Raw genomic sequence first — 25939 nt, 5'->3', positions numbered from 1 at the left:
CGCTTGAGCGAAACAGGTTAGTCGTATGCTCCTCTCAGAACAGCCCAAGCTGGTGCAGAGGTGGCTTCAGTGTTTGGAATATCTTGTTTAAAAGTTTACCTTCTTTAATTGATATCTTCTTTTCATTACCAATATGATATATGATATATGAGATATCTTGAAAATACCGTTGATATTACGCAATTAGTAGAGGCACTACTCTTTCCTTTGTAATACCCTAAAGTCGGTAGCGACCTAGCGACTCCACTGGTATGCTCGCACCCTGCTCAGCTCGCTCAAGCATTGAACTTACTCTGTATGTAGTTGCTTGGAGTACAAGATGAGAATACGACAGACATCTCATCCACAATAACCAATACTAACAAACGTCTTCGATTGAACACAAATGTTATAAGCCTCAGCAAGTGCTGACCTCGGTACACACTCAATCAAGGTTCCAGTCATGCTGCATCCCCCTTTTCATCCTCAACCGCCATCATGACACGCCGCACGTACAATATCGCCATGGTTAGCGACTTCTTCTTCCCGCAACCAGGAGGCATCGAATCTCACATTTACCAACTCGCTACGAAGCTTGTCGACCGTGGCCACAAAGTCATCATCATAACTCATGCCTACGACGACCGGAAGGGCGTGCGGTACCTCACAAACGGCGTCAAGGTCTATCACGTTCCTTTCCTCGTCATCTATCGTTCAGCAACATTTCCAACGGTCTTTTCATTCTTCCCCATTTTCAGAAATATTTGCATTCGTGAGCGCATCGAGATTGTGCATGGCCATGGCAGCCTCAGCAGTCTATGCCATGAAGCTATCTTGCATGCTCGTACCATGGGGTTACGTACTGTTTTTACAGATCATTCACTCTTTGGCTTTGCCGACGCTGGAACGATTCTCACAAACAAGCTCCTCAAGTTTACTTTGAGTGATGTTGATCATAGCATTTGTGTCAGCCATACATGGTAAGATAGCAATTCATTGAACGAACTATAGTAGTATTTAATGACGAGTCTTAGTAAGGAAAACACGGTCCTTCGCGCATCACTCGATCCAGTCATGGTCTCTGTGATACCAAACGCTGTTGTTGCAGAAAATTTCCGTCCCAAGGACGTCCCAGCCTCACCGTCTCCCCAGACCACGATTTTTGGCTCAGAAGGACCTGTCTATCCTCCACCTCAGCGTATCGGACCTCGCGATACCATCACAATCGTCGTTATTTCGCGCTTGTTCTACAATAAAGGCACTGACCTCCTCATTGCCTCTATTCCACGTGTGTTGGAAAATCATCCAAACACCCGCTTTATCATTGCAGGCTCTGGCCCTAAAGCCATCGACCTTGAACAAATGATCGAAACAAACGTGCTCCAGGATCGTGTCGAGATGCTCGGTCCCATCCGTCACGAAGAAGTTAGAGATGTTATGGTTCGAGGCCACATCTACCTCCACCCATCTCTTACCGAGGCTTTCGGAACTGTCATTGTTGAAGCCGCCAGCTGCGGGCTTTATGTCGTGTGTACACAGGTTGGCGGCATCCCAGAAGTCCTCCCCTCGCATATGACGACATTCGCCAAACCAGAAGAAGACGATATTGTCCTCGCCACAAGCAAAGCCATCAGTGCGATGCGTGCCGGAAAGATTCGTACCGAGAAATTTCACGAGCAAGTCAAAAAGATGTACTCATGGCAAAATGTCGCTCTGCGCACGGAGCGCGTCTACGACGGCATTTCGGGCACCATCCCCGAGGACGAATTCTATGGTGTTGATACATCAGGCTACGGTAGCCGTATACGCAATTTTGCTCTTATAGATCGTCTAAAGCGCTACTATGGTTGTGGTATCTGGGCTGGAAAGCTCTTCTGTCTTTGTTGTGTTGTGGATTACCTCTTTTTTCTGTTTCTAGAGTGGTGGTTTCCGAGGGACAACATTGATATATGCCCCGACTGGCCTCGCAAGAGACCTGCCGATGATGATGCAAGTTCCAAGAAGGGTGCACATAGTACTCGGTCAAGCACATCACAAGGGGCTCCGAAGCTCGAATAATTCCGGCAACTTTCGACCTGATGATGGTATGATGACACTCGAATATTAGCAAAGGCGCAGGGAGTTTACCGCAGTGTGATCGGGCATGTCACCGACCCATGATAAGGGTATGAATTACGCATGAAAGAGGCCTCAGTCAAAGTGACATGAGTCTGGATCGGTTGGTGATTATCAAGGGGCTAGCTATTCTAGACGCTGTACACAATAATAATAATAATAAAAATTACATGCTGCTTCCCTTTGAAGTTTATGAAGCCGACATTCAAAAGGAAGACATAGTGATCTTTCAAATTGGTGCAGATCAAGACGATCAGCCCCGGGCTCCAATGCGACGCCTTTTGGCTGTTCCAGTCTCACGTTCACCCTCATCTTCGTCGTCGCCCGTTTCCTCAGCGGGGGTAGCGACGCTAGCTGGACGAACAGCCGAAGGCGGAGGCGCGCTACGCTCCTTTTCTGCACTTCGTAGATCACCTAAGAGCTTCTCAACCTCAACAAACATGCTGCGGGTATTTTTTACAACGCCATTTTCGTCGAGGCGGTAGCCCACTACTTCTTCTTCTTCCTCCTCGTCCTGAGAGCGTTTCATAAAACCAGGCCCGGGACCGCGATCGGGGTCAGCATTGTACATGATGGCGTTGCAGAACATGTGGACAAGTTCGCGCTCAAGCTGGGCGCTGTTGATAATGCCTTTTGGAGGAACAAGCTCGTCAGATATAGGTAGCCACACGTGCGCAGTACCAGGATCACCGCCGGGAAGACTGGCTGCAGCCTGGACAGCCGCCTTATTCCCATGCTTGATAGCAGATCGGATGGATGTTATATCTTGAGGCTGCAGCACAATCTGGCGATAATTTGGCGCGTCCTTCTCACGAAGCCTGGTGGCAAACATGTTCGCATCGCGGTGGCTAGAAATCTGATCCAGAGCAGATGACGAAACTTTAGTGAAACCTCGTGTCCAAAGGACTTGAGTTGTCTCGGGTGGCGGGTTAACCGGTGTAACTTGTCTTTTTCTTTTATGGAGGCGCGAAGAGACACTACCAGGAGTCATGATCTGAGGCCGACCAGGGACGCTCTCATCAGCGGTAGTATCGCCTGTGTCTTCGGTGGGCCGAGGTGTAGCATCTTCATCCTTAATCTTGGGTGCTGATTCACTTGTTTGAGTCGCAGGCTCATCAGTGTGAGAGAGGATAGACTGGCTTCGCCTGGATCGAGTGAGAGAAGGTGTGGAACTAACTGCACGAGCCTTCTGCCCGGCTCTGGCAGACCGGCCGCGCGCAGACTTAGAGACGGTCTGTTCGAGTTTCGAAGCTGCTTTGGGTGCTTGCTTTCTTAAAGGCCTTGGTGTTGACCCAGCAGAGCTCGGTAACGTTGCGGGCTTTTGAGGAGGACTGACTGGCTCAAAGGCTGGACTTTGAGGTGCCACGCTCATATGACTAGGACCGGGAGTAGACGGAGTGGAATGTGGAGCCCATTTTGTTCCAAACCCGTGAGTAACGTGAGTGGGTGTTGCTGAGATGGGCGTGTGCGGTGCCGATGGCACCCCAAGCTTCTTGACAGGGGTATTTAGAGCCTGGCGAATGATGTGGCCCAAAACGCCAGGTCGTGGAGGTTGATTAGCATACTGCGATGATTGAGCCTTATCAGCTTTAGATGCCGATGGCACAGGAGAGCTGACGGGTGAGCCATGCTGAGGAGGTTGAGGTTGATATCCAAGCGGCCAGCGTTGCTGAGGAGGGGCAATGGAGCTTGCACTTGCTGTAAGAGGAGCTGGGGAGCCTGCGGCAATCTGTCGGACCTGCTGAGTCTGCCCTTGGGGGGGCTGGATAGGGCGAGGATGTGGCACGGGCGTCGTGGAAGACGGACGGGCATGGGGTGCTTGGCCTCCGGGCGACTCTGCAACTGGCCGTGGAGGTGCCGGCTGTAAGGGAGGGGCTAGCTGACCAGCATGCTGAGGTGGTGCCAGGCCTGGTTTTGCGGAATTTGGCCGTGGCTTCTGCTGATGCTGTTGTGGCAAAGACTGAGGCTGAGCATGGGTGACAGGTTGAGTTTGCGAAGATTGTTGAGCCTGAGCATGCTGTGCGTGTGTAGGCGTTTGGATTCTTTGGATTTGTTGAGTATGTTGTGTCGGCGTAGCGTGCTGAGCCCGAGGAGTGTGGGGAGCTGGCGGCGTTGGTGGTGGTGGCTGAATAACCTGGGGAGGGTGAGGGCGTTGTTGATGATGAGTTTGAGCTTGAGACTGTGTCTGGGGAGGTTGTGGAGCAACAGGATGTGGCCGAGCCTGCTGGGGCGTTTGAGGATGAGATAATGGTTGAGCGCCAGGTTTGGGAGAGAATTGGGCAGTTTGTTGAGGGTACCAATGCTGTTGTGATGGTACCTGCTGTGGGTGTTGATGTTGGGGATGTTGTTGTAGATGCTGTTGTTGCTGCGCTGGCGGGAGAGCTGTTGGTCCTTGGGCAACGGGTGATTGAACCTGTCGAGGAGGGGGTGTAGCTGTCTGTGGTGGTTGATAAGGTTTCTCCCACTTCAGAGCAGCTCCTGGAGCCGCATTGCCATCCTTCAGCTTGGCCCCGTTCTCTGGTCTAGGAGTAGGACTCTGCTTAAGAGGTTGTGGCGCCTGTAATGGTCGTGGTGTTGTCTGAGGGACACCTGCTGGAGGCTGAAGCACCGACCCGCTAGAATTCGACGGAGTTGGTGAGGTTGAAGGTCGGATCGATGCCGTTGCAGTGGGCATGTGGCTAGGCGGTGCAACTGTTGGTTGTGTGTTGTGAGGGACAAGTGGTTTGGGTGGGATCACAGGCGTCTGTTGTGTTGGACCTCTTCGAACGGGTGCCGCCGAGCTTGTTGCCATAGCAGGTGAGGATGTTGACCCATTAGGCGCAACGGAAGACTTCTGATCACGAGCAGCAAGTACGGGTGTCCCATTCTGGCTCGCGACTCTAGCGCGTCGTTCTCGTTCAAATCGCTCCATTGCTTGAATTTCCTTCTGGGACGTCTCAAAGCTCCGCTCATCCTCTCGAATTTGCGCGACGGTATTATCCTTATATCGCGCATATAGGCGATCCATAAGCAGAGGGATTTTGTCAACATGTTCGTAAATCTCCTTAAGTGTTGGCAAAGGTGGGCTCCCGAGCTTTCGTTTTCGCGAGTTGGGTGATGTTGTCGGATCGTCGGTCGCAGCCTTCTCATGCTCACCCCTCAGTTCATCCCCCAAGAGTCGCAGAAACAGATGTTGAAGCGCATCAGGTCTTAATCGTGCGGGATCATAAGTAGATCCCTCCTTGATTAGCGCGTTGTTGATGAGTTGCTCAGAGATACGCGCGAAGACCCCATTGTCGAATCCTTGGGCTACCAACGACTGGAATAATAGCAGCGACTCGAGGGGCGTATGGAAGGCTGGTTGATTCATGCCCCGCGGTCCACCTCGCCAGCTATCCAAGGGGCCTTCACGTCGAGCAAGAAGATGGACTGGCGCCACGGTCTATGGTACTCTAGTTAGGCGTCTGTCGCGACACAGGTACGGCTACGTCATGGTCGGGGTTCTATCAATCAAACACGTACAGGCAACCTTAATCACTGACTCCAGAACCGTCTATGGCGACCTCTAGGCCTTTCATCGGGTGCGTTGGGCTTCTTGGGCTTCTTGTTGCGAAACGCGCTCGATCGTCGAACCAATGGTGTAGTAATTTTTTGCTCGTCTGGGCGATCCGTCTGTTAGAATATCACGTGATTTAAATCGCCGATAATGTTGATTGATGGTTGATTTCGATGATGCAGGGAAGAAAAATTGGGCTGAGTTCGTCCAAGCTGCATTGACGCTAAAGCCTGGCTCAGCACGTGATACCCCTGAACGCCAACACGCAACAGGCGCGGCAAGCGATCATGTAAAACGAGAGATATGGTTTCTGGTCACGCAATATATCAACTTTACGAAAGTTTCACCTGGGTTCGTTGGTTAACGTGAGAAGAGTATTTGGGCGCCTGATCACGTCCATTGCGTTGGCAAGAAGTGCCGGTTTTGGCTATGATAAAGGATTATTATATCCCTGACAAAGTAACAGTAAAACTCCAGACCCATGGTATCATATTGGAACTTGGCAGCAAGATACACTCGATGCTTGCCTTATTCCCCCACCGTCCATCCCATAAAATCCACCACCATTTAACGCCGTTGCCCTCTTAATTTAAGTATAGCAAGAAAAAAGAAAGTAGTCCATAAACAGGCAAGGACAAAACCTTAAGGAGAAAGCGAACTTGAGGATCCATTAACACTGCGCCTGGCCTCCTCATCTGGGCTATCTCCGTCTCGACTGTCTCCATCCTTTTCAGTTGGAGATCTTGGCTGGTAGCTGAGACGCAGCTTTTCGTCCAGTAATGTGACTAGTCTCTCTGAGTATTGATCCAGAAGACCACTGAGGACCGTCTCGTTCATGGCTCTGCTCCGAATAGCCCGGTCACCGAGAGCTGCTGCCGTCAGTCGCAACTCCTGATCTAGCTCTGTCAGATTTTCTTGGCTAATCGGCTCTGAGGAAGCAAGCTTCTTCCTGTATGATCTAAGTTGACGGCAGGTTTGTTCTGTCGCCATATTTAACGAGCCAAAGCCTCGCAAGTTTGATGAGGATGTCTTTTTGCGTGCACTTGTGCCTAGAGTTGGAAGAGAAGGTCGTCTGGTAACCTTTCCCTTTGGAGACACTGGGGGACTATTCCGCGGGTCAGCGGAAGGTCGTCTTGATGGCGTATCTTCTGCCAATGTGCTACTAGGACTTGTTGGGAGCCCTTGTGTAGGTGTTCTGACGCTAGCAGCCAGGTTGAATCGCGAAGTCCTCCGCTGTAGTGTTCGGGGTGGGGATCTCCGACCAGATGTTGGCGAAGGTCGTTGGAATTCAGCTAGCTCAGCCTTCGACAAGACCCTGCGAAGTGGCGGTCGTCCTGATACAGAGTCCTTGGCGGGCGACGGCTCTCTACTCGTGGAACCAGGCAGAGAATCATTTAAATCCAGACCCCATATCATCATTGTTCCATCTGATGCAACACTCACAACCTTGCGGCTTCCATCATCATTTTCGATAAGGCAAACACCGTTGATCGCTTCGGTGTGACCCCATTCTCGGTCCAAGAAGCTCCCTGTCTGGGCATCGTATAGTCGAATGGACTTGTCTGTGTTGGATGTTCCGAGGAGGAAGTCTTGGTCTTTGGGGGGCCATTGCCCAAAACAGAGCGAGTCAAGGACAGCCGACTCGCCTTTTGTCTCGTCTTGACATTTGAAGCAAGAGATCTTACGCCCCGTGTTGAGTTCATATTGGCAAATAGACCGATCTAGTAAAGAGACAAAGACAGTTCTTTGGCCCATACCCAAAACCATCGAGCTAGGCGAGGCTCGGAGAGAAATTACTCTGGAAGGGATAGCGGCAACTGAATCGGGATCGCCCTCTTTTGTGATGATATCGTAAATTTGTAATGTTCGGTCAAATGAACAGGTTAGCACCTTGTCTTCGGACGGAATCATAACCTGTACGACCTTCGCAGCGAATTCCAATGTCTGAAAATGCTCAATGGAGCCGACTGCAGTCCGGTGGAAGAGCTGTGCAGTTCTGTCTCGTCCACAAGACGCCATGAGAAATTTACCATCCCTGTCATAGACACTGACGGATCGACAATCGGCTGTATGTGCCTTGATGTCTAAAACGGCTTCTTTTGTGGCGATGTCCGTCATTCGTAACACACCCATTCTATCGGCGGAAATAAGAAGTTTAGCATCATTCGTTGCACGGGCGCAGGTCAGTTGATTGACCGGGTCCAGTTCGTTTTCTGGTTCAGTCATTCCAATTGGTACATCAATTGAGGCTTTGACTTGACCTTCCAATGTCCAGAAGGAAACATTCCCAGAAACTGTCCATGTCAAAAACGAAGCGTTCAGATCATTTGGTCGCTCCAGGACCTGTATGCCTGTAACAGACTGTCCATGACCAGGGATAGGAATGCTGGCCACCGCCTTGGTGTTCTTGCCAGGCACATGGTCTGAGCTCCAGATGTCAATAGACTGTTGCGAGTCAATGGTGACAAGCTTGTTTGCCAGAAAACCCAGGGCAACTTGTCCTGTAGGGCAGAAGGTAGTCTCTTTTATACATGCGGACGGCGGTTGAGCGTCCAAAACAGCTTCAATGTCAAGCACGGCAAAATGGCCATGTCTACCACCAACGTAGGCAATATTGTCCTTGACAGCAATAGTCGAGATGGAGAAGTCCAAACCAAGGACCTTCTGCAATTTCATCTGTCTGTCGTCCTCCGCCATGATACATACACCACCCGTTTCCGAGCAAATGATGAGGCTAGAGTTTTTAACGACAGCAGCGCAAGTAAAAGTATCCTCCAAGAGAGGTCCTAGCAGGATGTTACGCCCTGGTAGGGTTCTTTGAGAGGGTGGAGTAGAGGCCGGCTGTTCACTGAAGAACTTCTGCTTCGTAGGCGAAATAGTCGGGCCATCATCAGGTTTCCACATCTTGACATGGCGGACGCCAAATGTGATGAGAGAATTGCCCATCCATACCATGTCTTTCACATATGATGTGCATCGGTTTTGTTTATAAAGTCTAGCCGCGCCTGTTCGAGGGTCGACCTTCCAGATATAGAGAAATCCGTCGTTGGCGGCTCCTAGAGACGCAAGATATTGGGTGTCTGCAGACCATGCAACGCAATTGACCCCAAAAGCATGTTCGCTGATCGATATAAGAGGGCTGTCAGAAGAAGTATCATGTAAGCTAAAAACCAGAACTCGTGGGGAGTATCCAGTCTCGCCAACAGCTAAATATTTTCCATCGCGGCTTAACGCAAGGCATGTTGCAGCCTTGATCCGCTCGCGACTCGTCCAGGTATTGCTAGGAGACTCGTTCCAATCGGACGAAGTGTGCGGTGAGTTAGGGAACCGCGGGCCTACACGTCCCCGACTGTCGTTCGCCTTTGGTGTTCCCGAGGGAGTCGTGGGTGTGTTTTGGAAGGTTGCTACGGAATAGAGTGGGACGGCGGTCGGTCGGGCTCGGTAGAAACGTTGAGTGTGATTATCGCCATTAACATCCACCACCACAACAGCACCTCCAGCTATGTATGCAAAGACAGACGGGAGAGTATCGAACCCTGTTGGAGAGGAACATGTTGTGCCAATGACACGCTGGAGGGAGAGCTTCGAGGCATCGTGTGCGCGACCACGCATAGGCGACCTAGAGGATCTAGAAGGGCGAGCCAGAAAGGGAGAGTTGGAAGGAGTGAGTTTCAAACGACCGTTGGAAGGTGTCGCAGCCATGTTTCCTCCATTGACACTTGATGATGTTATTTTGGTGGGTTTGTCGTCGAGAAGATTGTCTAGTATGGCTTTAGATGGTGTAATGGTGAAGTATCAGAAAGTGGTGCTAGTATCAGAAGCGCAAGCACCGAGGCTTGAAAGAGCGACGAGAACACCGAAAAAAATTTCCTTTATGATATAAGAGCAACAGTAGAACTAAAGAATGAACAACCAATTCCCATTGCCCACGAACAATAGAGCAACAGCAGCAGGATGATGTTTGCAAAAGTGGATGGCGGGCGGTGTAAGTCGGGAAGCTGCTGCGGGCCTGCGGGGGCTAATGGCAGCGAGATTCAGAAAGCAAGAGATGGAAATATGTAAGGCTGCGGATGAGGCGTCAGTTGCTGTAGCGGAGAGGTCGGGATAGCGACTTCTTTAGAGCGAGTTAGCAACTTACAATGACTGGCAAAGTTGGTTAGTGAGCGACAAAGAAGATTGAAAATAATAGCAACATTGGATCTCCCAACGAAAGCGGTTGGTGAGGAGGAAAGGAAAGAGAAAAGAAGGTTCGCACCAGCTTGTGGGATGGAATGCTGATGACTCTCATTCAACCCAACCCCCAGGCCATTCCCTTCCCGTCAATATCATAGTCTAATCATACCTATCAAAGACCAAGTCCAAACTCCATGTCCTCGGTGGGCGCCTAACAGTTGTTCTGCTGGGTTGTTTACATGGACCCTTGTCTGTTCGTTGTCCAGGGGCCTTGTTGCTTTGATGAGAGCCAAGTCCCTGACGTTTATCTCACGGGCTGTTCTTTGGTATCGGCAATGGTCTGAGCAAGCTGATTCTTGGCGGCTTGATCCTTGCCGTCTAGCCCTCCCGTTAGTGGCTGTCACCTCACAATCACTTCAGGCCAGGACGGTGGTAAATATTGAACCCAGAGTCTTTGTTGGTGACAATGATGTTAAACCCCTGGATACGTTCCCAGCTCTTATGTTTACGCGATAATCGTGATTTCTCAGCTACTGCGCAAAGACCCTTTCCTTCAATTTGACAAGAAAAATCAGTTTGAGCCGTATGATGATCCCTCTCTCGCTCTCTGTGTTCTGGCAATACCCCATCTCGTTGTCGAGCCAGCAGCCACTATTACCGACCAGCTGATCCATTATCAATAACAACAACAACACACCAGAGAGCCACATCTGTATCTATACCAAAATAAACCAAAGAAGCAAATTCCACTAAGAAAATTTCTTCCCTGGGAAGCAGCCTTACTTATTCGTCTATAGTCGTCACCCGCTTGTCTAATCCCGGTCCTTGGCGAAATGAGGATATACCCAGCCCCGTCCCGTTCTACCAGCCCTGTATCTTTAGTCTTGCCTTCAGCTATTCTGAGCTTATGATGTTTGTGCCATTTAATTCTGATCTGTCTCACTCGTTCTTATCTCGGTTTAGAGTCCTAGCATTGGCCATTGGGAAGCTAGTCAATTCATGAGCCCTAGCTCTTAAACGAGGGAATCCATCTGTGCACAGTTCCGTTTTGACAACCGCCTTAAGACTCGAACGCGTCTTCATCACAGTTGGTCTATTATTTGGCAACACAGCTTCAAGGCTCACAAACAACCCTTGGGGACATCCATTTCGCAAAATCCCTGACGCTAATGGCTCATGCTTACCAGAACAAGTTAATTTCTTCAATTACCAGTGCTCCCGCTCTTTTTGATCTGTCATACAAACTCCGATATTCTATTTGCAACAAGCTCCTTGTCTTATAAACCGAGCTGTTTCAGATCCCATAGTAGTAAATATCCAACACCCAGCACCAAATATATGGTTAGTCCAACTCTCATCATACAGCAAGGCCTTCTTCAGAAGCCTCGTCCCGCTCAAGCCGCTCTAGTCCTGTTCCAACTGCGCCGTAAACACGTAGAGGTACGGCGATCTCAAAACTCTCACATATTAGATTTTCTACTGCCACCAAGACCGTCCCTCCCTTTTCATCTTGTGAAATCTGCTCCAGTAATGGGTGGTATGCTGGTCTTTCGTGTTCAGCGGGGGAATCACTTCCGGTGGAAGGCACCACAAACTCGATACGAATCTTCCATTCCAAGCTGACACCACTGGTAACGAACTCAGGAGTTGCAGTGATGGGAATCGTTGGCTTGAAGGTGACTCGTCGTGAGTACAATGTTGCTTCAGATGAAGACGAATAAACTTTCCGGGTCACTCGGTGGATGCTCGACTCTGATCTTATTGCCAACGACGGGTCCACTTTCTCTGATGTTTCCAATGTAGTATGCACGGCGTAACACGGAATATCAGCGTCTGTAAAGTCGATGGCCATTGTCACAACTTCCCCTAGTCGGTAGGCAGGCCTCGTGAGCATCACTACACCAACCCTTTGCCCATTTCGTGCAATTTCGAATCGGTTCGGGCTCTGTTGCCCGCCAGAGGTCATATTGCTTCTCATGATTGCCATATGAATAGCATCGTGTGCGTTGCTGGCTTCCTCGAATGCCGATGGTCGCCTAGAGTTACCAGCGGCCGGAGAAAGAAGAATACTGCCACTCTCATCTCGTGGTCGGTGGACCAGGTCTTCCACGTAAAATAAAAAGTCATTCAGGGCAGTTTGTTGTCCTTTGGCTCCATTGCCGTTGGTTTTTGATCCCTTATCACTGCTCGAGGGACTTTTCACTTGGGCCTGGTCCCGCAATAGGATGTAAGGGTTCATCAGGTCATGTCCCAATATCTCACCGTGGCTGTTAACACTTCCCAATACGCGGAAAGGAACTTCAACAGACTTCACTTGCTGCTCCTTTGTTCCTCCAGCCCTCTGCGTGCCAATAACCAAGCTATATGTGATTTTGACGGCCTTTCCGCGATGGGACGGAGGAAGCCCTTTGGGCAGTCGAAAAGAGTACTCGAAAACTCGACTCTCTCCTGGTGCAAGCTGCAGATCAACAAATAAAATGGACTGTGGTGTAGTCAAGAGAGGCACAGATTTCGAGTTTGCAACCCCTCGCATCTCCTTGATTGTGCTGAGCTCCCCTCCACCTAAGAAATCGCCCAGGGAGCTGCTGATGCGACCCCATCCAAATCCCCCCAGAAGACCGCTGTCGCGCTTGGACTCGAGACCAACGACGCCACCACCTTGGCCAACTATAGCCTTCTTTTTGACTTGGTCAAATTGGCTGAGACTGACAAGGGACCCGTCTAACGAGAAAGAGCCGTGTAATTGAGCATAACCCATCATCAAAGATTCAGGCGCTCTCGACTGTGGCGCTGGCATACCAAGGCTTCTCCTAAGTGGGCGTGCGTGTCCACGATTAGTTGGCTGCTGTGTCACGTATTCCGATACCAGGGTTTCTGACGAGTTATTGCTGACAGAATAAAACTCTCCACTACTCCGCGGTGTGCCTCCGAGGACGCCGCTGCTTGCGAGAATGCGGGCCGCGGGTGCAGGCTGCTCATTGATCGTCGGAACGCCGTCCTTGAGGCGCATTGACAGTCCGCTGGAATCGCCCACAGCGTTCCTAGGGCTGAGCATGTTTTCGTTTGTTGATCGTCTAGATAAACTTGGGCGTACTTCTCGAGCAGGTGAGGGAGCGGCAGGGAAGCGAAATTCCGGCATTGGATTTTCCGGCATTTGTTGCGGCGATGATCTTCGTTGGCCGGCTGTAATAGGTGTGTGAGGAGTTGTTGGCGGTCGAGATATGCGACCGAATCGATCAGGTGGAGGATATGATGCGTGAAACAAAGGAGAGCTCGAGAGACGAGGAGAAAAGGATGCTGAGAAGAATTAGCTCCAAGTTCAAATAGTACTGTGTAAGCGACGAACCGGAATGAGGCCCGGTTGGGAGCTGGCCCTGCGCTCGAGGAATGATCTGTAAACTTGAGGCTCGCCCGTGGCCTCGGTGCGGTCTTTGAGGTCGCGACGGCAAATCGCTTCGTTGTGTGTGGTCTTCCACGGTGTTATTGGATCCTATCGAGACAATGGAAACAGAGCGCTTATGAGAGTGGCTTGAGCGACCATCACTCGAGCCTGCTGATGAAGGCCATTGGACTGAGCCAGTACGGCTATGTGATTGCGATGCAGGAACGCTTAAAGAAAGGGCAGAACGACGATGCCCTCTGCCGGAAGATGCTGACGGCGGTGGCGTCAATCCTTGGTTTAACTTGGGGCGACCATGCAAAGGCGAGGCCAGTCGACTTCGTTCCGATTGTTGCGGCTGTGGTTTCGGCTGGCCTGGTATTGGTGCCGCGTTCTTAAAAGTAATCGTACATTTGACTTCCTCGCCGGCGAAGACAGTCTGATCATGCCAGCGTATGAAGACACGGATGTTGCTGGGAGCTTCAGGAGCCATTGCGGGTAAGGAGGCCGCTCAGCGACGAGCGCGTACGTGGAGGCGGTTATGAGACGGCAAATGCAGCATTTCTATACGTGTACATGTTCGAGTTCGAGGCGGTGGAGGACCCAAGGACGGCGACGATACAATGTTGATGAAAAGTGAAGAGCTGGTCATCGAGGGAGGAGTTAAACTGCAACGTCATGGGGTATTCCGCGAAAGGAGATGGAGGAGGTTCACTTTAGCGTCTTAGCAGCAAGCTATAGCAGCCAATCACGGCTTACGCTGCAGGTACAAGCTTGGACTGCACTAAGCCTCGGCCATCAGAGCTCCACTAACCAACCAAAAACGATAGCTCAATGGCAAAGATCAAGACAAATGCGTCTGACGTTGCACGGGACAATAGGAGAGAGCAGAGTATGTACTCGAATCAAAAGATGATGAACATGCCTAAAATGTCTTTCTGACATGACAAGACGGCTTATTTTTTATTTCCTGTCCTGCGCCAATACCCATGGGTGGATATTTTAGGACCTCCTTTCTTTACGACAGGATTCCAGAACAGTAAGGGCCCTAAATACATAAACGCTCGCAATTCGAGGCAGAGATTTGTCATTCTGAGATCAATCATCTGTCAGGTCGACAGCCTCTTTCCCATCTTCCAGTCTCACAAACTTCCATTGCCGAGGCGTACGGGGGTTTTCCGCTGCCTCCCGTTTGACCTGAGAAACCTCATCCTTGGCCTGGATTAGATTAGTAAAGTAAGCCCGAAAAAGTGACAGCAGATGGCCTGGCTAGCCAGGTCTTAGATGTGCGCAATTGCCGAAGTTCGAATAGTTGCCTTACCTGAGTGTCATGTAGTCTTTCCAGAGCAAGACGGCGAATGTCACTCTCGGAGAGGTGAGAAAGGGAATCTTCATCAAGTCCAGCTGTAGCTGAGAGCTTAGGTGACGGAGTGCGTGGAATAATCATCTCATGTTGGAGCGCTTCTGCATTGAAAGTTAGAAAATGGCGTCGAAGAAGGAGATGTATGCATCGGTGCAAGAGCATACGGTAGGATCGGTAACGAAAGAAGATTTCTCCCAGTAGGCGCCTGTGCCCAATCGTTGATCTATTCAGATACGGTTTCATGTCTGTTTCAGCCAGCCTTGCCACCTTCATTAGATCTTTTATCCAACAGGTAGGTGTTCAATAACGTACAGGGTTGCATGGCTTATTGCTCTGCCTTTCAGTGCCTTTTCAGCCAACTCCACATCTCGTCCGCCGTGCCAGCTGAGAGGTTTCTTGAAACATGGCCCTTCGAACCGACCTGTGGTAAGAAGCAGACGGATTGTTCCCAAGGTTTCTGCTTGTTTGATATCACTGTTGAGACGATCAGTACTGATGTGATCGGCTGATGCGTTGTTAGTGGAGATGTAATGATATCTACCTAGTAGGCAGGCTTACAAGTTTTGGTAATAGGAGCAAAGACAAATTTTCTGGCAACCACTCTCTCTTTCTCTGCTAAGAACTCAGCGCTTGAGATGACAATGGTAGATGGCATGCCAGGAGAAAAAGGTGTCCTTATGTAACAAGATTCCATCATCTGGCCGTCAATGGAGACCTCGGCGATGAGCGTGTCGTGGGAATGAGGGAGTCGGTACTTGTCAGAGACCGTGACTTCAACGGCAAACTCAGCACCTGACTTGGATTCAATGTAGCAGTTTCTTGTAGGGATCTTGGTCCCTTCCTTGTCAAGGTTGATCACGGATTCTTGATTATCAAGAGGGTCGTATTCTGTCGCGAGCTCTCCGGCTACTCGAACACGTGCAGTGACAAGAGGAACCTCGTCCAATACTGCCATGGTGAAGTGAAACAAACAAAGATAAGAAGCCGGAATGTTGCACGGTGGAAACCTTGGTGTGCTGAGTCGCGAAGAAGAGTATGTGAATATTAGGCGATCAGGCTGAGTATGGGAAGGAAAGGCTCCTGCCTGGTATTACGAAGAGGAGCCAGCACCTGAGGCTGCGCTGTGAATCAGTACCTACTTACCTAGGTACATTAAATGTTGGCACTGCAGCATCCCGTGGCCACAAGCAATCAAACAGGTGCCTCACTCCCATGGCAAAAACAGTTCCAAAAAGTCTTTCCCCAACCGACAATATACTTTGGAAGAAAGGATTAACAGACCACACCACTTGGTGATCGATCTGAGCAGGTATTCTACATCAAATTTGAGGTCAGGACGCCCAAGAAGAAATAGAGGGCAGGCTATAAGCCAGATAAACTGGGAGACAGTAGCTTTTGTTCTCTCACGTATTTTGCTCGTTCTAGTTGTTTGAGGGCATCTCGACAGCTAGTGGTTTTTAATATGAGTATTCAGAAATCTAATTCATCTAGCATAGTGCTGCCAGTTACCTCAAGCACAGCAGCTGCTCGTGGATGGAGCCCAGGTAATTCATGCTAGGTTTCTCATAGTATAAGAGTCGGCGCATCAAAAACAGCCTGTTCTTTTAAGCTGGCAATCTTGGGAGTCCTGGAAAAGAAGGAAGGTAGTGAGGATCCCCATGTTTTGAATACTGTACGGCAGTGGTGCTGGAAATGAAGCAAGTAATTCGCCAATTGTCATCTATGCAACGGAGCTATTATGACTCTCAACTCAGACGCATCTGGGAAAAAGAAAGCGTGCGTAGGCCAGGACTTTTAGGGACAGCAACAGAATTTAATTCCTTCATATCTGGAGAATCTGGGGCATGCGGGGTCTTGCAACTCCCGAACACTACCGGCAACCGGTCGACTCATCAACGGCCCCAGCAACATCAGCCCATAGATTCAATGTATGAGATGTTGAGAGAAATACTAGTCTAGTCTAAGTCCCACTACCATTGGACCGGGCGATAGGAGATGCCTGTCAAACCCAACCCACGGCATGGTAGCCTATCATTCCTCCACCTTCACCTGCCATAATGATGTCCATGGTAAGCACAAGTCTGGGGTCAGATCTACCTGCAGACATCTAGCTTGACACGTCTAATCCCACCCCAGGAAAAGAACGGAGCCGTCGCCGACCCAACAAGTCCCTGTAGTCGGGGACAGGAGAAGACTGCGGCCTGCGGCCCCGTTTGTGGGGTAGTCGTACCTACGGTATGTACGGAGAAGACAAGTGATCTGGCGGGGTAAAAAGCAAGCATGAAGTCGCGGATCCGTCGATGCCGCAGTTTTGAAGATGGCGGATGGGCTTCAACAAGGTATGTATCACTGCCTTGGGGTCTCTAGTGTCGTCCTGTCATCTCCAATCTCAACAATTGCGGCTCTCGTTTGTGGGGAGCATATGATCTATCATGTTGCGTGCATCCAGACTGCCGTTGGACCAGTTTTGCGGAGGCGATGAGCAGGGCTGAAAGGTTATGTAAGTTTACGGCTCTCGAGAAAAGCTATCACATCAGAGGAATGTTGTTGATATGATGGATCGGATCACCTTTAGAGGTGGCTAGCCTCTGAGAAAATGAGATAACCACTCCTTAAGCGCAAGGCTACTGATCCAAAAGTGTTGGTATATGGTGGGTGCCTGGGAAAGTCGCCATGAGCCGCAAACCATGAAGAACGAGGCGCATCTTTCCCATGTATGTGGCCATGTTCAAAGTTGGCCGTAAGGGGAAAAGGTTCAGAGCGCTTAGAATTTGAGCCTGGGGAGAGGTTGAATCGGAGGCGGGGTGGGTGTGTGGGGCCGTCCCCGCCTTGGCCGGCGAGACGGAGACGCAGCGGAGCCGCAATTGCTCATGACCACCAGCAAACCTGCGGGTCCGCGAGCCAAAAAGCACTGCACGAGGCTTTCCAACGTCTCGTCGGTCTTAGGGAACGTCACGGGGGGGTGGTACATGGGGAGAAAAGCTAGACAGAATTGGGAATGTGTACTCGGGACTAGGATGAACGGCTGCCCCAGGAATTGGAGAGCCACTCATGACCTTGTCAAAACCATAGAGAAGAACGAGGGTCAACTCTTTCTTTCTTAGAACCTTAGTGCGGGGTCAGTTTAATGCTCGCTCCCCTTTACGCCGAGCGTTTCGCAGGACCCTCCTTCGGTCCCCCAGCAACGAGCAGCGAGAGTCCATAGTTTTAGAGAAAAAAAATATATTCTGCGTTTCCTTTGTGGAGTTTGAAGAGGCTCGCACAAGATACACCGAAGGGGTAGGTGAGGTCACAGAGGTGTCCTGTTTAGGGAGGGGAACCACATTGAATGGCACTGTAGATGTGAAGATCTGAGCACGGCCCTCCAGCAAGAGACCAGGTAGTGTTAGTGCCATTGCTGGCAACACAGCCATCGAGGAAACGAAGATTGGACATCAATGGACCCCGTGGATATCTAGATCCCGCAAGGTCAAGGTGGGGTGTGGCACCTGGAGTGTAATTGACATTAGGGTAGTTAGTATTAATGAACTGACTAGGAGATTAAACATGTATGCCAGTATATATGTTTAAACAAACAGCTCTAACGTCTTATACGATGTCGCAGCTTGCTTAGGCTGTGGAGGGGATGGCTTTCTTGTGAACCCTCTTGAACGAACAACAATCATAAAGGAATGCGTAGAAGGTAAATGTGTTTTTGATACTCAGTGCAAGTGGCGTCCATGTTGTAGAGTAGTCGAATGATCTTCCCAAGGACTACGGAAATGGGTTTGTCATGTAAACAGCGCTTGGCCATACAAGCTGAATAAACTGAGCTGAGGGATAATTGATACCCTGTGCAACTCCGCGGCCTTAGATGGACTGAAAGAATATGCAGAAAACGTACGTCTATCGGCAAGCGCCAATACAGAGAAGGATTGCCTCAAGTCCGAACCAGGAGTATTGCTAAATAAACGCAACCTGACGCTGGGGTTGACAAGGATCCGAGTTGCGGTTCGATGTATATTCCCGTTGAGTTTGCAATGAAGCTTATCTTATTTTTATGAAGTTTGTCCAGTAAGATGAATTATGGGTTATTTTAGCAATAGTCTTTTTACTGCATACGGCATTATTAGCAAATCACACCGAATGGTTAGTTGTCGCCCAACGATGAAACCGTCCAAGCTCTGTGAGACTGATGTGCGGATCAAGTTTGATGTTCCCAGTGAGAGACCCTGTCTTATTGCGGCACATTACCACCTTTCAACTGTAAGTGCGTGTACTTGTACCTGGTGTCGGCTCCGGGGGGTTGTGCATGCATCATTGATAACCCCATGTTGATTTGTCAGGGCTCTCAACGGGTTTGAGAGACGCCCAGTTCAGGGCCTGAAGCTTTATACAAGTGATTTTGAGACTATTCATGTCATCCAGTGGCAACACAAGCTATCGACCTGCCTCATGAATAAAGCTCTGGCATGCTTTTAGATATCCTTATCTACTATACCGAGCTTTGACAATTCTCTTCACGTTGAATTTCGTGTTCTTAAGCTTGTCCTCTTTGGCGCAGATCCCCTCCTCGAAGGCCCATAGAGTCCCCTGCAACCCCACCATTGGCCACTGGTGGCTCGGATGTGGGGAGAGAGCTTGGAGCATGTGGTGGCGGCATGTCTGGGCCTTGTTTCTGCCGGCTGTTGTGATTTGCAGAAACCGTCAGATCCATCCACTTTAGCGGGGAGTCCAGAGAGCTGTGGAAGCAGAAGGGTTACAGGCCATGACAGAACCAGTAGCAAGATCCGTTGAAGCAGTTGGTAGTCTATCAAGGGACAGTTCATCGGTCCAGTGATCAAAGGCGCCGGGCACGTTGAAGTAGTACATACTGCAGCGTTCGCTGATAATTTTGTAACTGCTCCTTTCTTCGTAGTACTGCTTAAACATCCCTGCTCTGCCCCGCGGTTCAGTCAAATCGTTGCCTGACATGAATGTGATGTGGTCTGGGATTGCTTCGTACCGGCTTAGAGGAGAGCTCTGCCCTTGAGCCGTTCCGAAACCACTTCGGAGCATGTCCTGTCCTTCGGGTTTTGCTGTAATGTGATTGGGCTAATGCTGCGGTCGATGTTAACAGGACAACTTACGTGACGTTTCGACTACTAACCATGCTAACCATACCTCGTCCACCACCGCCACGACAATGCTCCGCAAAGCTATGGGGTGCCGTCCGTCCGCCGGGGGGGATCAGTGTGAGCGGTAACCAGTGCAATCCATAGCATTTCCTTTTTCAGGTAGCAAGAAACAGTACGTACTAGGGCATCCATGTTCATTCAGGCGTAAGAGGCGAGGCTGTTGCGGGGAAAGTTGGCGTCACTTGAACTTCACCCCTCCTCCACTCCACCGAGGTTCACACATACGGCACATCGCACCCCGATGGGCGCCCCCCTTAGTCCCCTACTTCCATTCTTCCACAAAAAACCCCGCGTCATTCTCAAGAATAAATACTCCCTTCCCGTCGTCAACATTTCCAGTCTCTTTTCCAGATCATCTCATCATCTCCTCTTCACTCTTCTCTTTTATTCGGCATCCTCATTTGATACCCAGTACCCTCCCTCTCCTCTACAGCATCTCATATATCATACACAATGGCTCCCCTCACTGTTGAGCTGTCCACCCCTGTTACTGGTACCTACCAGCAGCCCATCGGCCTGTAAGTGGTTATGGTATCGAACTCTGTTGACTTAAAACTAATACGATTTAGCTTCATCGACGGCAAGTGGACCGAGGGTGTCGACAAGCAGAAGTTCGAGGTCATCAACCCCTCCACCGAGGAGGTCATCACCTCCGTCTGTGAAGGTACTGAGAAGGATATCGACCTGGCTGTTACTGCTGCCCGCAAGGCTTTCGAAGGTGAATGGAAGAGCACCTCACCTCAAGCTCGAGGCAACTACCTTCTCAAGCTTGCCGACCTTGCTGAGAAGAACCTCGATCTCCTTGCTGCTGTTGAGTCTCTCGACAACGGAAAGTCCATCACCAACGCCCGTGGTGATGTCGGCGCCGTTGTTGGCTGCCTACGATACTATGGTGGCTGGGCCGACAAGATCGAGGGAAAGACCATTGATATTGCCCCTGACATGTTCCACTACACCCGATCTGAGCCTGTAAGATACCCCTGACTTGAATGACACTGAGGTTTCAGTACTAACATATAACCCAGATTGGTGTCTGCGGTCAGATTATCCCCTGGAACTTCCCTCTTCTCATGCTGGCATGGAAGATTGGCCCTGCACTGGCCACTGGTAACACTGTTGTCATGAAGACTGCTGAGCAGACTCCTCTCTCTGCCCTGGTCTTCACCCAGTTCATCGAGCAGGCTGGATTCCCTGCTGGTGTTTTCAACCTTGTTTCTGGCTTCGGCAAGACTGCCGGTGCTGCTCTCTCTGCCCACATGGATGTTGACAAGATCGCATTCACTGGTTCCACCGTCATTGGCCGACAGATCATGAAGTCTGCTGCTTCCTCTAACCTCAAGAAGGTCACTCTTGAGCTTGGTGGCAAGTCTCCCAACATCGTCTTTGACGATGCTGATATTGAGGAGGCCATCAACTGGGTCAACTTCGGTATCTACTACAACCACGGCCAGTGCTGCTGTGCTGGTACCCGTATCTTTGTCCAGGAAGGCATCTACGACAAGTTCCTCGCTGCTTTCAAGAAGCGAGCTGAGGAGAACAAGGTCGGTGACCCTTTCAACGAGGAGACCTTCCAGGGCCCCCAGGTCTCTCAGCTACAGTACGACCGCATCATGGGTTACATCAAGGCTGGTAAGGACGAGGGTGCTACCATTGAGACCGGTGGTGAGCGCCTCGGCAACAAGGGTTACTTCATCAAGCCCACTATCTTTTCTAATGTCCGCCCCGACATGAAGATCATGCAGGAGGAGATCTTTGGCCCTGTCTGCGCCATTTCCAAGTTCAAGGACGAGAAGGAGGTCATCGACCTTGCCCACGACACCGCCTACGGTCTTGCTGCCGCCGTCCACACCAAGAACCTCAACACAGCTCTCCGAGTTTCCAACGCATTGAAGGCTGGTACCGTCTGGGTCAACTGCTACAACATGTTGCACCATCAGCTCCCATTCGGAGGCTACAAGGAGTCTGGAATCGGTCGGGAATTGGGCGAGGCCGCGTTGGCCAACTACACACAGAACAAGTCGGTTGCCATTAAGCTGTACTAAGCAAAGCGGACTGGGCATTTACGGAGGATATATGGGCGGCGTTGTAACTGCGTGATCAATTTGTACATGATTCCATATTTAGTTTTACGGCTTTGACGAAGAAATGCCAAAAATTGATAAATCGTTCTCATCCCATGGTGTGTGGAGTTGGTGTTCTGGATTGTGCAAATACCCAAACAATATCACATAGAGTATTCCTTCCTTCGGTTCTAAAACAGTTTAAATGACAAGAAGACTTAAGAAAAAGAGTCGAGGCTTTAGTCGAGTGCTGCATTACATTCTCTTTTGCATGTTCAAGGGGTCGGGAATAGTCTATGAGCATTGTTTTATAAGCTTTAGGTATATTGGTCTAAGAGTTTATGAAAACTTATGAAGTTGTTACTCAAATTCTATTAAAATTACTTTAAGGCTTAGGCTGCAACTATTCTTGTTGTTTCGTCGACTAAGGTATAGATGTCTGTGATTGTGCCGTCGGCTCCAGTTGTCCCGAAGCTGCAGTCGGCACAATACCCACCGAGGTTGTAGTTCGGCTCCCTCCCATACAGGATGTGGACACCAAGGCTTTTTATCTTCGCAGAATCGTGCAATGATTTTTCATTTTGAAGACTACCAGTAAATTTCTTCTAAATAGTTACCCAGTAGCAGTCGCCAACCTTTCCTGGACAATTCTTGCTTGGCACCTGTCAGTCAATGGACGAAGCGTTTTCCTGCTCTTGTCAGGATGCGATTCTCATCCCATTGAGCTTATTCAAAAGTCTTCGGCTCTTTATCATATATCATCATTCACAATTGAAGCCGATTCTGGGGTGCCAGTTTCGGGCATGCAGATACAAGCAGCGGGAGCAATATTAACTCCCTGACTTATGCCCAGTCCAACTACAGTATGTCTATTCCAATGAGATGAACTCTTACGCTACCCGCCAGTTGATGGCGTCAAAGTGGCGTATGGAATTTTCCATAAGTTATCGTTCAACAAACTCCTCACGTTTTCAACAAAGCGGATCTGCCGAGGAGCTCCAAAATTGCAGGACTCCTGCTCTAGGATTGTGCTTGTAGTACGCATCTCTGCCTCCCCTTGTGTACAATGGCCAATGTTGTGAGTTGTGACGAGAAATTGGTTACAAAATTGGACGAGCTTCAACTTACAAGCTCGACGGCAAAATATGCAGATATAAGCATATATAAGGGGCAGAGAACTCAATATCGGTGGGGTCAAAACATTTGGAGGCAGCAGTAAGGAATGTCTCGGGCTGGCGATGACCTTGGCAAGGTCTCTAGATAATGTAAAAGGCGATTCATTCATACTTTCCCAATTTTTCAAACTTGTCAACCTCAACTCCTCTTCCACCCAAGTCTCCTCTTACCTTCATCACACCGTGGATTCCGTGCCCATCCCTCACTTGCATGCTCTCAAGACCAAGGTAATCGCCGGCCCGGCGGAAATAGGGGTAAGTGCAAAGTCGAGTACCAACTGCAAGTGAGAGACGATGGGAAGAATAGGACGTTAATATCTACCTCGGGAACACTTGCATAGGTTCCCGTATCACCCCCTTTAATTCCGGATAAAGGTCTGACAAGGGCTCAGGAGTGGTACACATAGATGATGAAATTGAGGATCCTTACGTGGAAATTCACGACTAGGGCTACTACGGAAATATTTTAGGGCAGCCATTACAGATCAAATCAAACTGGAAGTTGAAAACTCGACATCTGCGTCAAGAATGCTCACGGTTCGAGACCAACGATGCCATTGCGCTGACCCATCTGCATGATCTCACCCTATATATGGGTTTCGTGTCAAGGGTTGGTATCGAAGCGTTCTGTCTACAAGGGCATATGCCAAGGTGGGACAAGCTTAAATCTCTAGCTAACTTATAGATAAATTGGGATTACATGGCTAGGGGAGGCAAGAAAACTAAGTCCCTATCCTAAGCGACAAAATACTTAGGTAAGCTTAGTGTATCTTAGCACATCTTAAGACCAGTTTATTTTGGTACCCCAACCTACAGAATTGCTCTTTGAAGCATGAGACTTCTACGGTTTAGAAGGCCTATAAGGTAGCCTGCCGTAGCAACTTAGCCTACCCAAGGTAACATCCATAAGGTACTGTTGCGCACACTTTCTAGGTACTCAAGGTGGGGCTAGCTTTACTGGCTTATGTAACTCATTCAACGTCCTCTCTACCATGTTGCCAATTCTCTGGTTATATACGATGTTCAAGTTCACACTCTGCCAACTATGGCAATTTCTGGTTCAATTGAAAGCCTGGGAGTATGAAACTCATATAACACCGGAATATATTTTTATTGAGTTATATGTCGCTGAGTGTTAGTAACTTGTATGGTTGAATATTTTGCTGACAGCGTCTGGCTAAATGCCGACCTACTTTGAACAATGACTGGTCTTGACATTGACTGCGGTAGACCTATGGAGTACTATAAATTCTTACATCAAGATTTCACTTCATTTATCCCAGTATTCCGTAAAGAATACCGCTAGAGTTGCATAAATGTTACCATTGCGACTAGCTTTATGCATGAGCATCCACATATTGCTCGAATATAGAGAGCATCGAAAGTCCTCCTGAACTCTTTCCCGAGCATGAGAATAACCCAGTATAAATACCACACCTACTCATGTAATTAATTCTTTGACCTTTTAATCTCAATCATCCATCCCTTAAAGCTTCGAGGTTTACGCCGTCGACTTCGCCGTGCCGCCGTCGAACCCATTCTGCACCATTATCACCTTATGCACTGCTGAACACTGCGCGTTTTATCTGCCATTGCTGGCGCATGTGAGAATGCCGCTACTATCTCATAATTCTACGCCGATTTCGCTTTTACTCAAGCTATTTCCCATCGGTTAACTTCTCTCTGCCTTCCCTGCCTGCGACTTGACTTCTCGAATACAACTCGGCCTGAAATCCAAACCACCAACAGATTGGCTTCCGACCACCGATTCTCCAGATTTTATATTCCAACTTTGTAATTTATTCTACCTACACAATCAGGCACGCAGCTGTATCAAAAAGCCTCGCATGTTTCCGATGCTATCAACTACCACATCTGGCACCAAAGCTTGACCGAATTCGACTATCACGGTTGTCTATCTAGCGCAAAATGGGTGAGCACACAGGAAAGTCCTCTGGTGCCCAACAAGGCACTGAGCTGCTAATTGAATCGTCTGGAAAAGCGATGAACCAAACTGCTCCAATCCCCCCTGCCCGATTCCGTTGGGACAAACTGAGACCGGAGACAATGACTGTTTCCGATTACTACAAGATTCCCAAAGGTGCACTCGACGGATTTGCGGCTTTATCTGGCGATACAGCCAGCTCGCTGCTGCTAAAGGCCAGGCAAAACGATGAAAGACTCAACGCGGACAATACCATCCGCATTACCACCGAATCCGATGGTGATTCCAATGACAGTGCTCAGCAAGATGGCTACAGCCAAGAGAAGCAGAGCGGACAAGGAGCTGCCACCGTCACAGAACAGAATGCGGATTCTGACGTCGAGGAGTTCATGACAGACGGTTTTAACTATTGCTACTGGCGCGCCGCGAAAAGACCAGGCAACCAATGGAGTCGCAACGACGCTATGCTTGCGCTGCAAGCTGAATTCTGGAAGAAGAATCCCGGAAATCGCAGGGAGGATTTTGACATAGAGAAATGTCAAATCCAAGAAGATCATCCGGCTCTGGAAAAATACCATGAGCTGGCAAAACTCATCAACCAGTACTACGATGACATCGACAAAGATGAGGTTAAGGGCCACACCAACAAGTCTAAATCTGAGCGTATTCGGGCTGTCGAAAACAAGGTGTGGAGGGCCTACCTCGCCTATGAGCACAACGGCTTTGGTATGTCAGAGGTAAGCTTACGCACTGGCGTCAAATGCTTCCGACCACTTCTGAGATGATCATGGATCGATTCGTGCATCCTTACGGCCACGGCAATTCTGCGATTCTTGGATATACTCAAAGCATGGGTATATTATCGGAACTAGATATCATGCGTGGACATAAGAATGACCGCCAAATCACCTCAAGCGATTTCGACAGTCTCATCAGTGGCATCAAAGGGATGACAGAAAAGCTCGGTGCCGTTCAAGAACGAATCTCCAACTTGTTATCAGCCTTCGCCAGCATTGAAAAGCAGCTGCAGGATAGGTTATTTGAACACCATAATTAAAT

The 25939-nt window shown here is 49.5% G+C and overlaps 8 protein-coding genes across 11 annotated transcripts; 3 read left to right on the top strand and 5 right to left on the bottom strand.

Annotated features, from left to right (window-relative positions):
* Positions 1–28: 28 nt before the first annotated feature.
* On the top strand, positions 29–5566 carry FOXG_00935 (phosphatidylinositol N-acetylglucosaminyltransferase gpi3 subunit). Its single transcript, XM_018377598.1, has 3 exons — positions 29–249; positions 304–959; positions 1014–5566. Exons 2-3 carry the CDS (start codon positions 478–480, stop codon positions 2035–2037), a joined length of 1506 nt encoding a protein of 501 aa, XP_018233356.1. The 5' UTR covers positions 29–249; positions 304–477; the 3' UTR covers positions 2038–5566.
* On the bottom strand, positions 1020–5812 carry FOXG_00934 (uncharacterized protein). Its single transcript, XM_018377597.1, has 2 exons — positions 5596–5812; positions 1020–5515 (listed from the first exon to the last, which is right to left on the bottom strand). Exon 2 carries the CDS (start codon positions 5441–5443, stop codon positions 2348–2350), a length of 3096 nt encoding a protein of 1031 aa, XP_018233355.1. The 5' UTR covers positions 5444–5515; positions 5596–5812; the 3' UTR covers positions 1020–2347.
* A 127-nt stretch (positions 5813–5939) lies between these two features.
* FOXG_00933 (uncharacterized protein) lies at positions 5940–10182 on the bottom strand. Of its 2 annotated transcripts, none has more exons than XM_018377595.1 (2): positions 9768–10182; positions 5940–9693 (listed from the first exon to the last, which is right to left on the bottom strand). In XM_018377595.1, the coding sequence occupies exon 2, from the start codon at positions 9329–9331 to the stop codon at positions 6272–6274; it is 3060 nt and encodes a 1019-aa protein (XP_018233353.1). In that variant the 5' UTR covers positions 9332–9693; positions 9768–10182; the 3' UTR covers positions 5940–6271. The 2 variants fall into 2 exon arrangements, with proteins under 2 accessions (XP_018233353.1, XP_018233354.1); XM_018377596.1 differs by having other exon boundaries at positions 5940–9743; positions 9885–10182.
* A 692-nt stretch (positions 10183–10874) lies between these two features.
* Positions 10875–13863, bottom strand: FOXG_00932 (uncharacterized protein). Its single transcript, XM_018377594.1, has 2 exons — positions 13149–13863; positions 10875–13099 (listed from the first exon to the last, which is right to left on the bottom strand). Exons 1-2 carry the CDS (start codon positions 13672–13674, stop codon positions 11160–11162), a joined length of 2466 nt encoding a protein of 821 aa, XP_018233352.1. The 5' UTR covers positions 13675–13863; the 3' UTR covers positions 10875–11159.
* Positions 13864–14074: 211 nt separating this feature from the next.
* On the bottom strand, positions 14075–15722 carry FOXG_17985 (uncharacterized protein). 3 transcript variants are annotated; one of them, XM_018398016.1, is made up of 5 exons: positions 15103–15722; positions 14857–15049; positions 14709–14803; positions 14503–14645; positions 14075–14399 (listed from the first exon to the last, which is right to left on the bottom strand). In XM_018398016.1, exons 1-5 carry the CDS (start codon positions 15497–15499, stop codon positions 14280–14282), a joined length of 948 nt encoding a protein of 315 aa, XP_018233351.1. In that variant the 5' UTR covers positions 15500–15722; the 3' UTR covers positions 14075–14279. The 3 variants fall into 3 exon arrangements, with proteins under 3 accessions (XP_018233351.1, XP_018233349.1, XP_018233350.1); XM_018398014.1 differs by having other exon boundaries at positions 14503–14803; XM_018398015.1 differs by having other exon boundaries at positions 14387–14803; positions 15103–15503.
* A 3523-nt stretch (positions 15723–19245) lies between these two features.
* Positions 19246–19834, bottom strand: FOXG_00929 (uncharacterized protein; the record flags this gene model as incomplete). Its single annotated transcript, XM_018377593.1, has 2 exons — positions 19673–19834; positions 19246–19623 (listed from the first exon to the last, which is right to left on the bottom strand). Exon 2 carries the CDS (start codon positions 19579–19581, stop codon positions 19246–19248), a length of 336 nt encoding a protein of 111 aa, XP_018233348.1. The 5' UTR covers positions 19582–19623; positions 19673–19834.
* Positions 19835–19867: 33 nt separating this feature from the next.
* On the top strand, positions 19868–22055 carry FOXG_00928 (aldehyde dehydrogenase). The gene is made up of 3 exons (XM_018377592.1): positions 19868–20218; positions 20270–20669; positions 20726–22055. The coding sequence occupies exons 1-3, from the start codon at positions 20154–20156 to the stop codon at positions 21740–21742; spliced, it is 1482 nt and encodes a 493-aa protein (XP_018233347.1). The 5' UTR covers positions 19868–20153; the 3' UTR covers positions 21743–22055.
* Positions 22056–24864: 2809 nt separating this feature from the next.
* FOXG_00927 (uncharacterized protein) lies at positions 24865–25937 on the top strand (the record flags this gene model as incomplete). The annotated part of the gene is made up of 2 exons (XM_018377591.1): positions 24865–25617; positions 25662–25937. 2 exons carry the CDS (start codon positions 24865–24867, stop codon positions 25935–25937), a joined length of 1029 nt encoding a protein of 342 aa, XP_018233346.1.
* Positions 25938–25939: the final 2 nt, after the last annotated feature.

The sequence above is a fragment of the Fusarium oxysporum genome, chromosome 1 (assembly GCF_000149955.1).
Source record: "Fusarium oxysporum f. sp. lycopersici 4287 chromosome 1, whole genome shotgun sequence".
NCBI lineage: Eukaryota > Fungi > Ascomycota > Sordariomycetes > Hypocreales > Nectriaceae > Fusarium > Fusarium oxysporum.
Note: the sequence above shows the minus strand (reverse complement) of the source record. Positions and strands in the feature narration are given on the sequence as shown.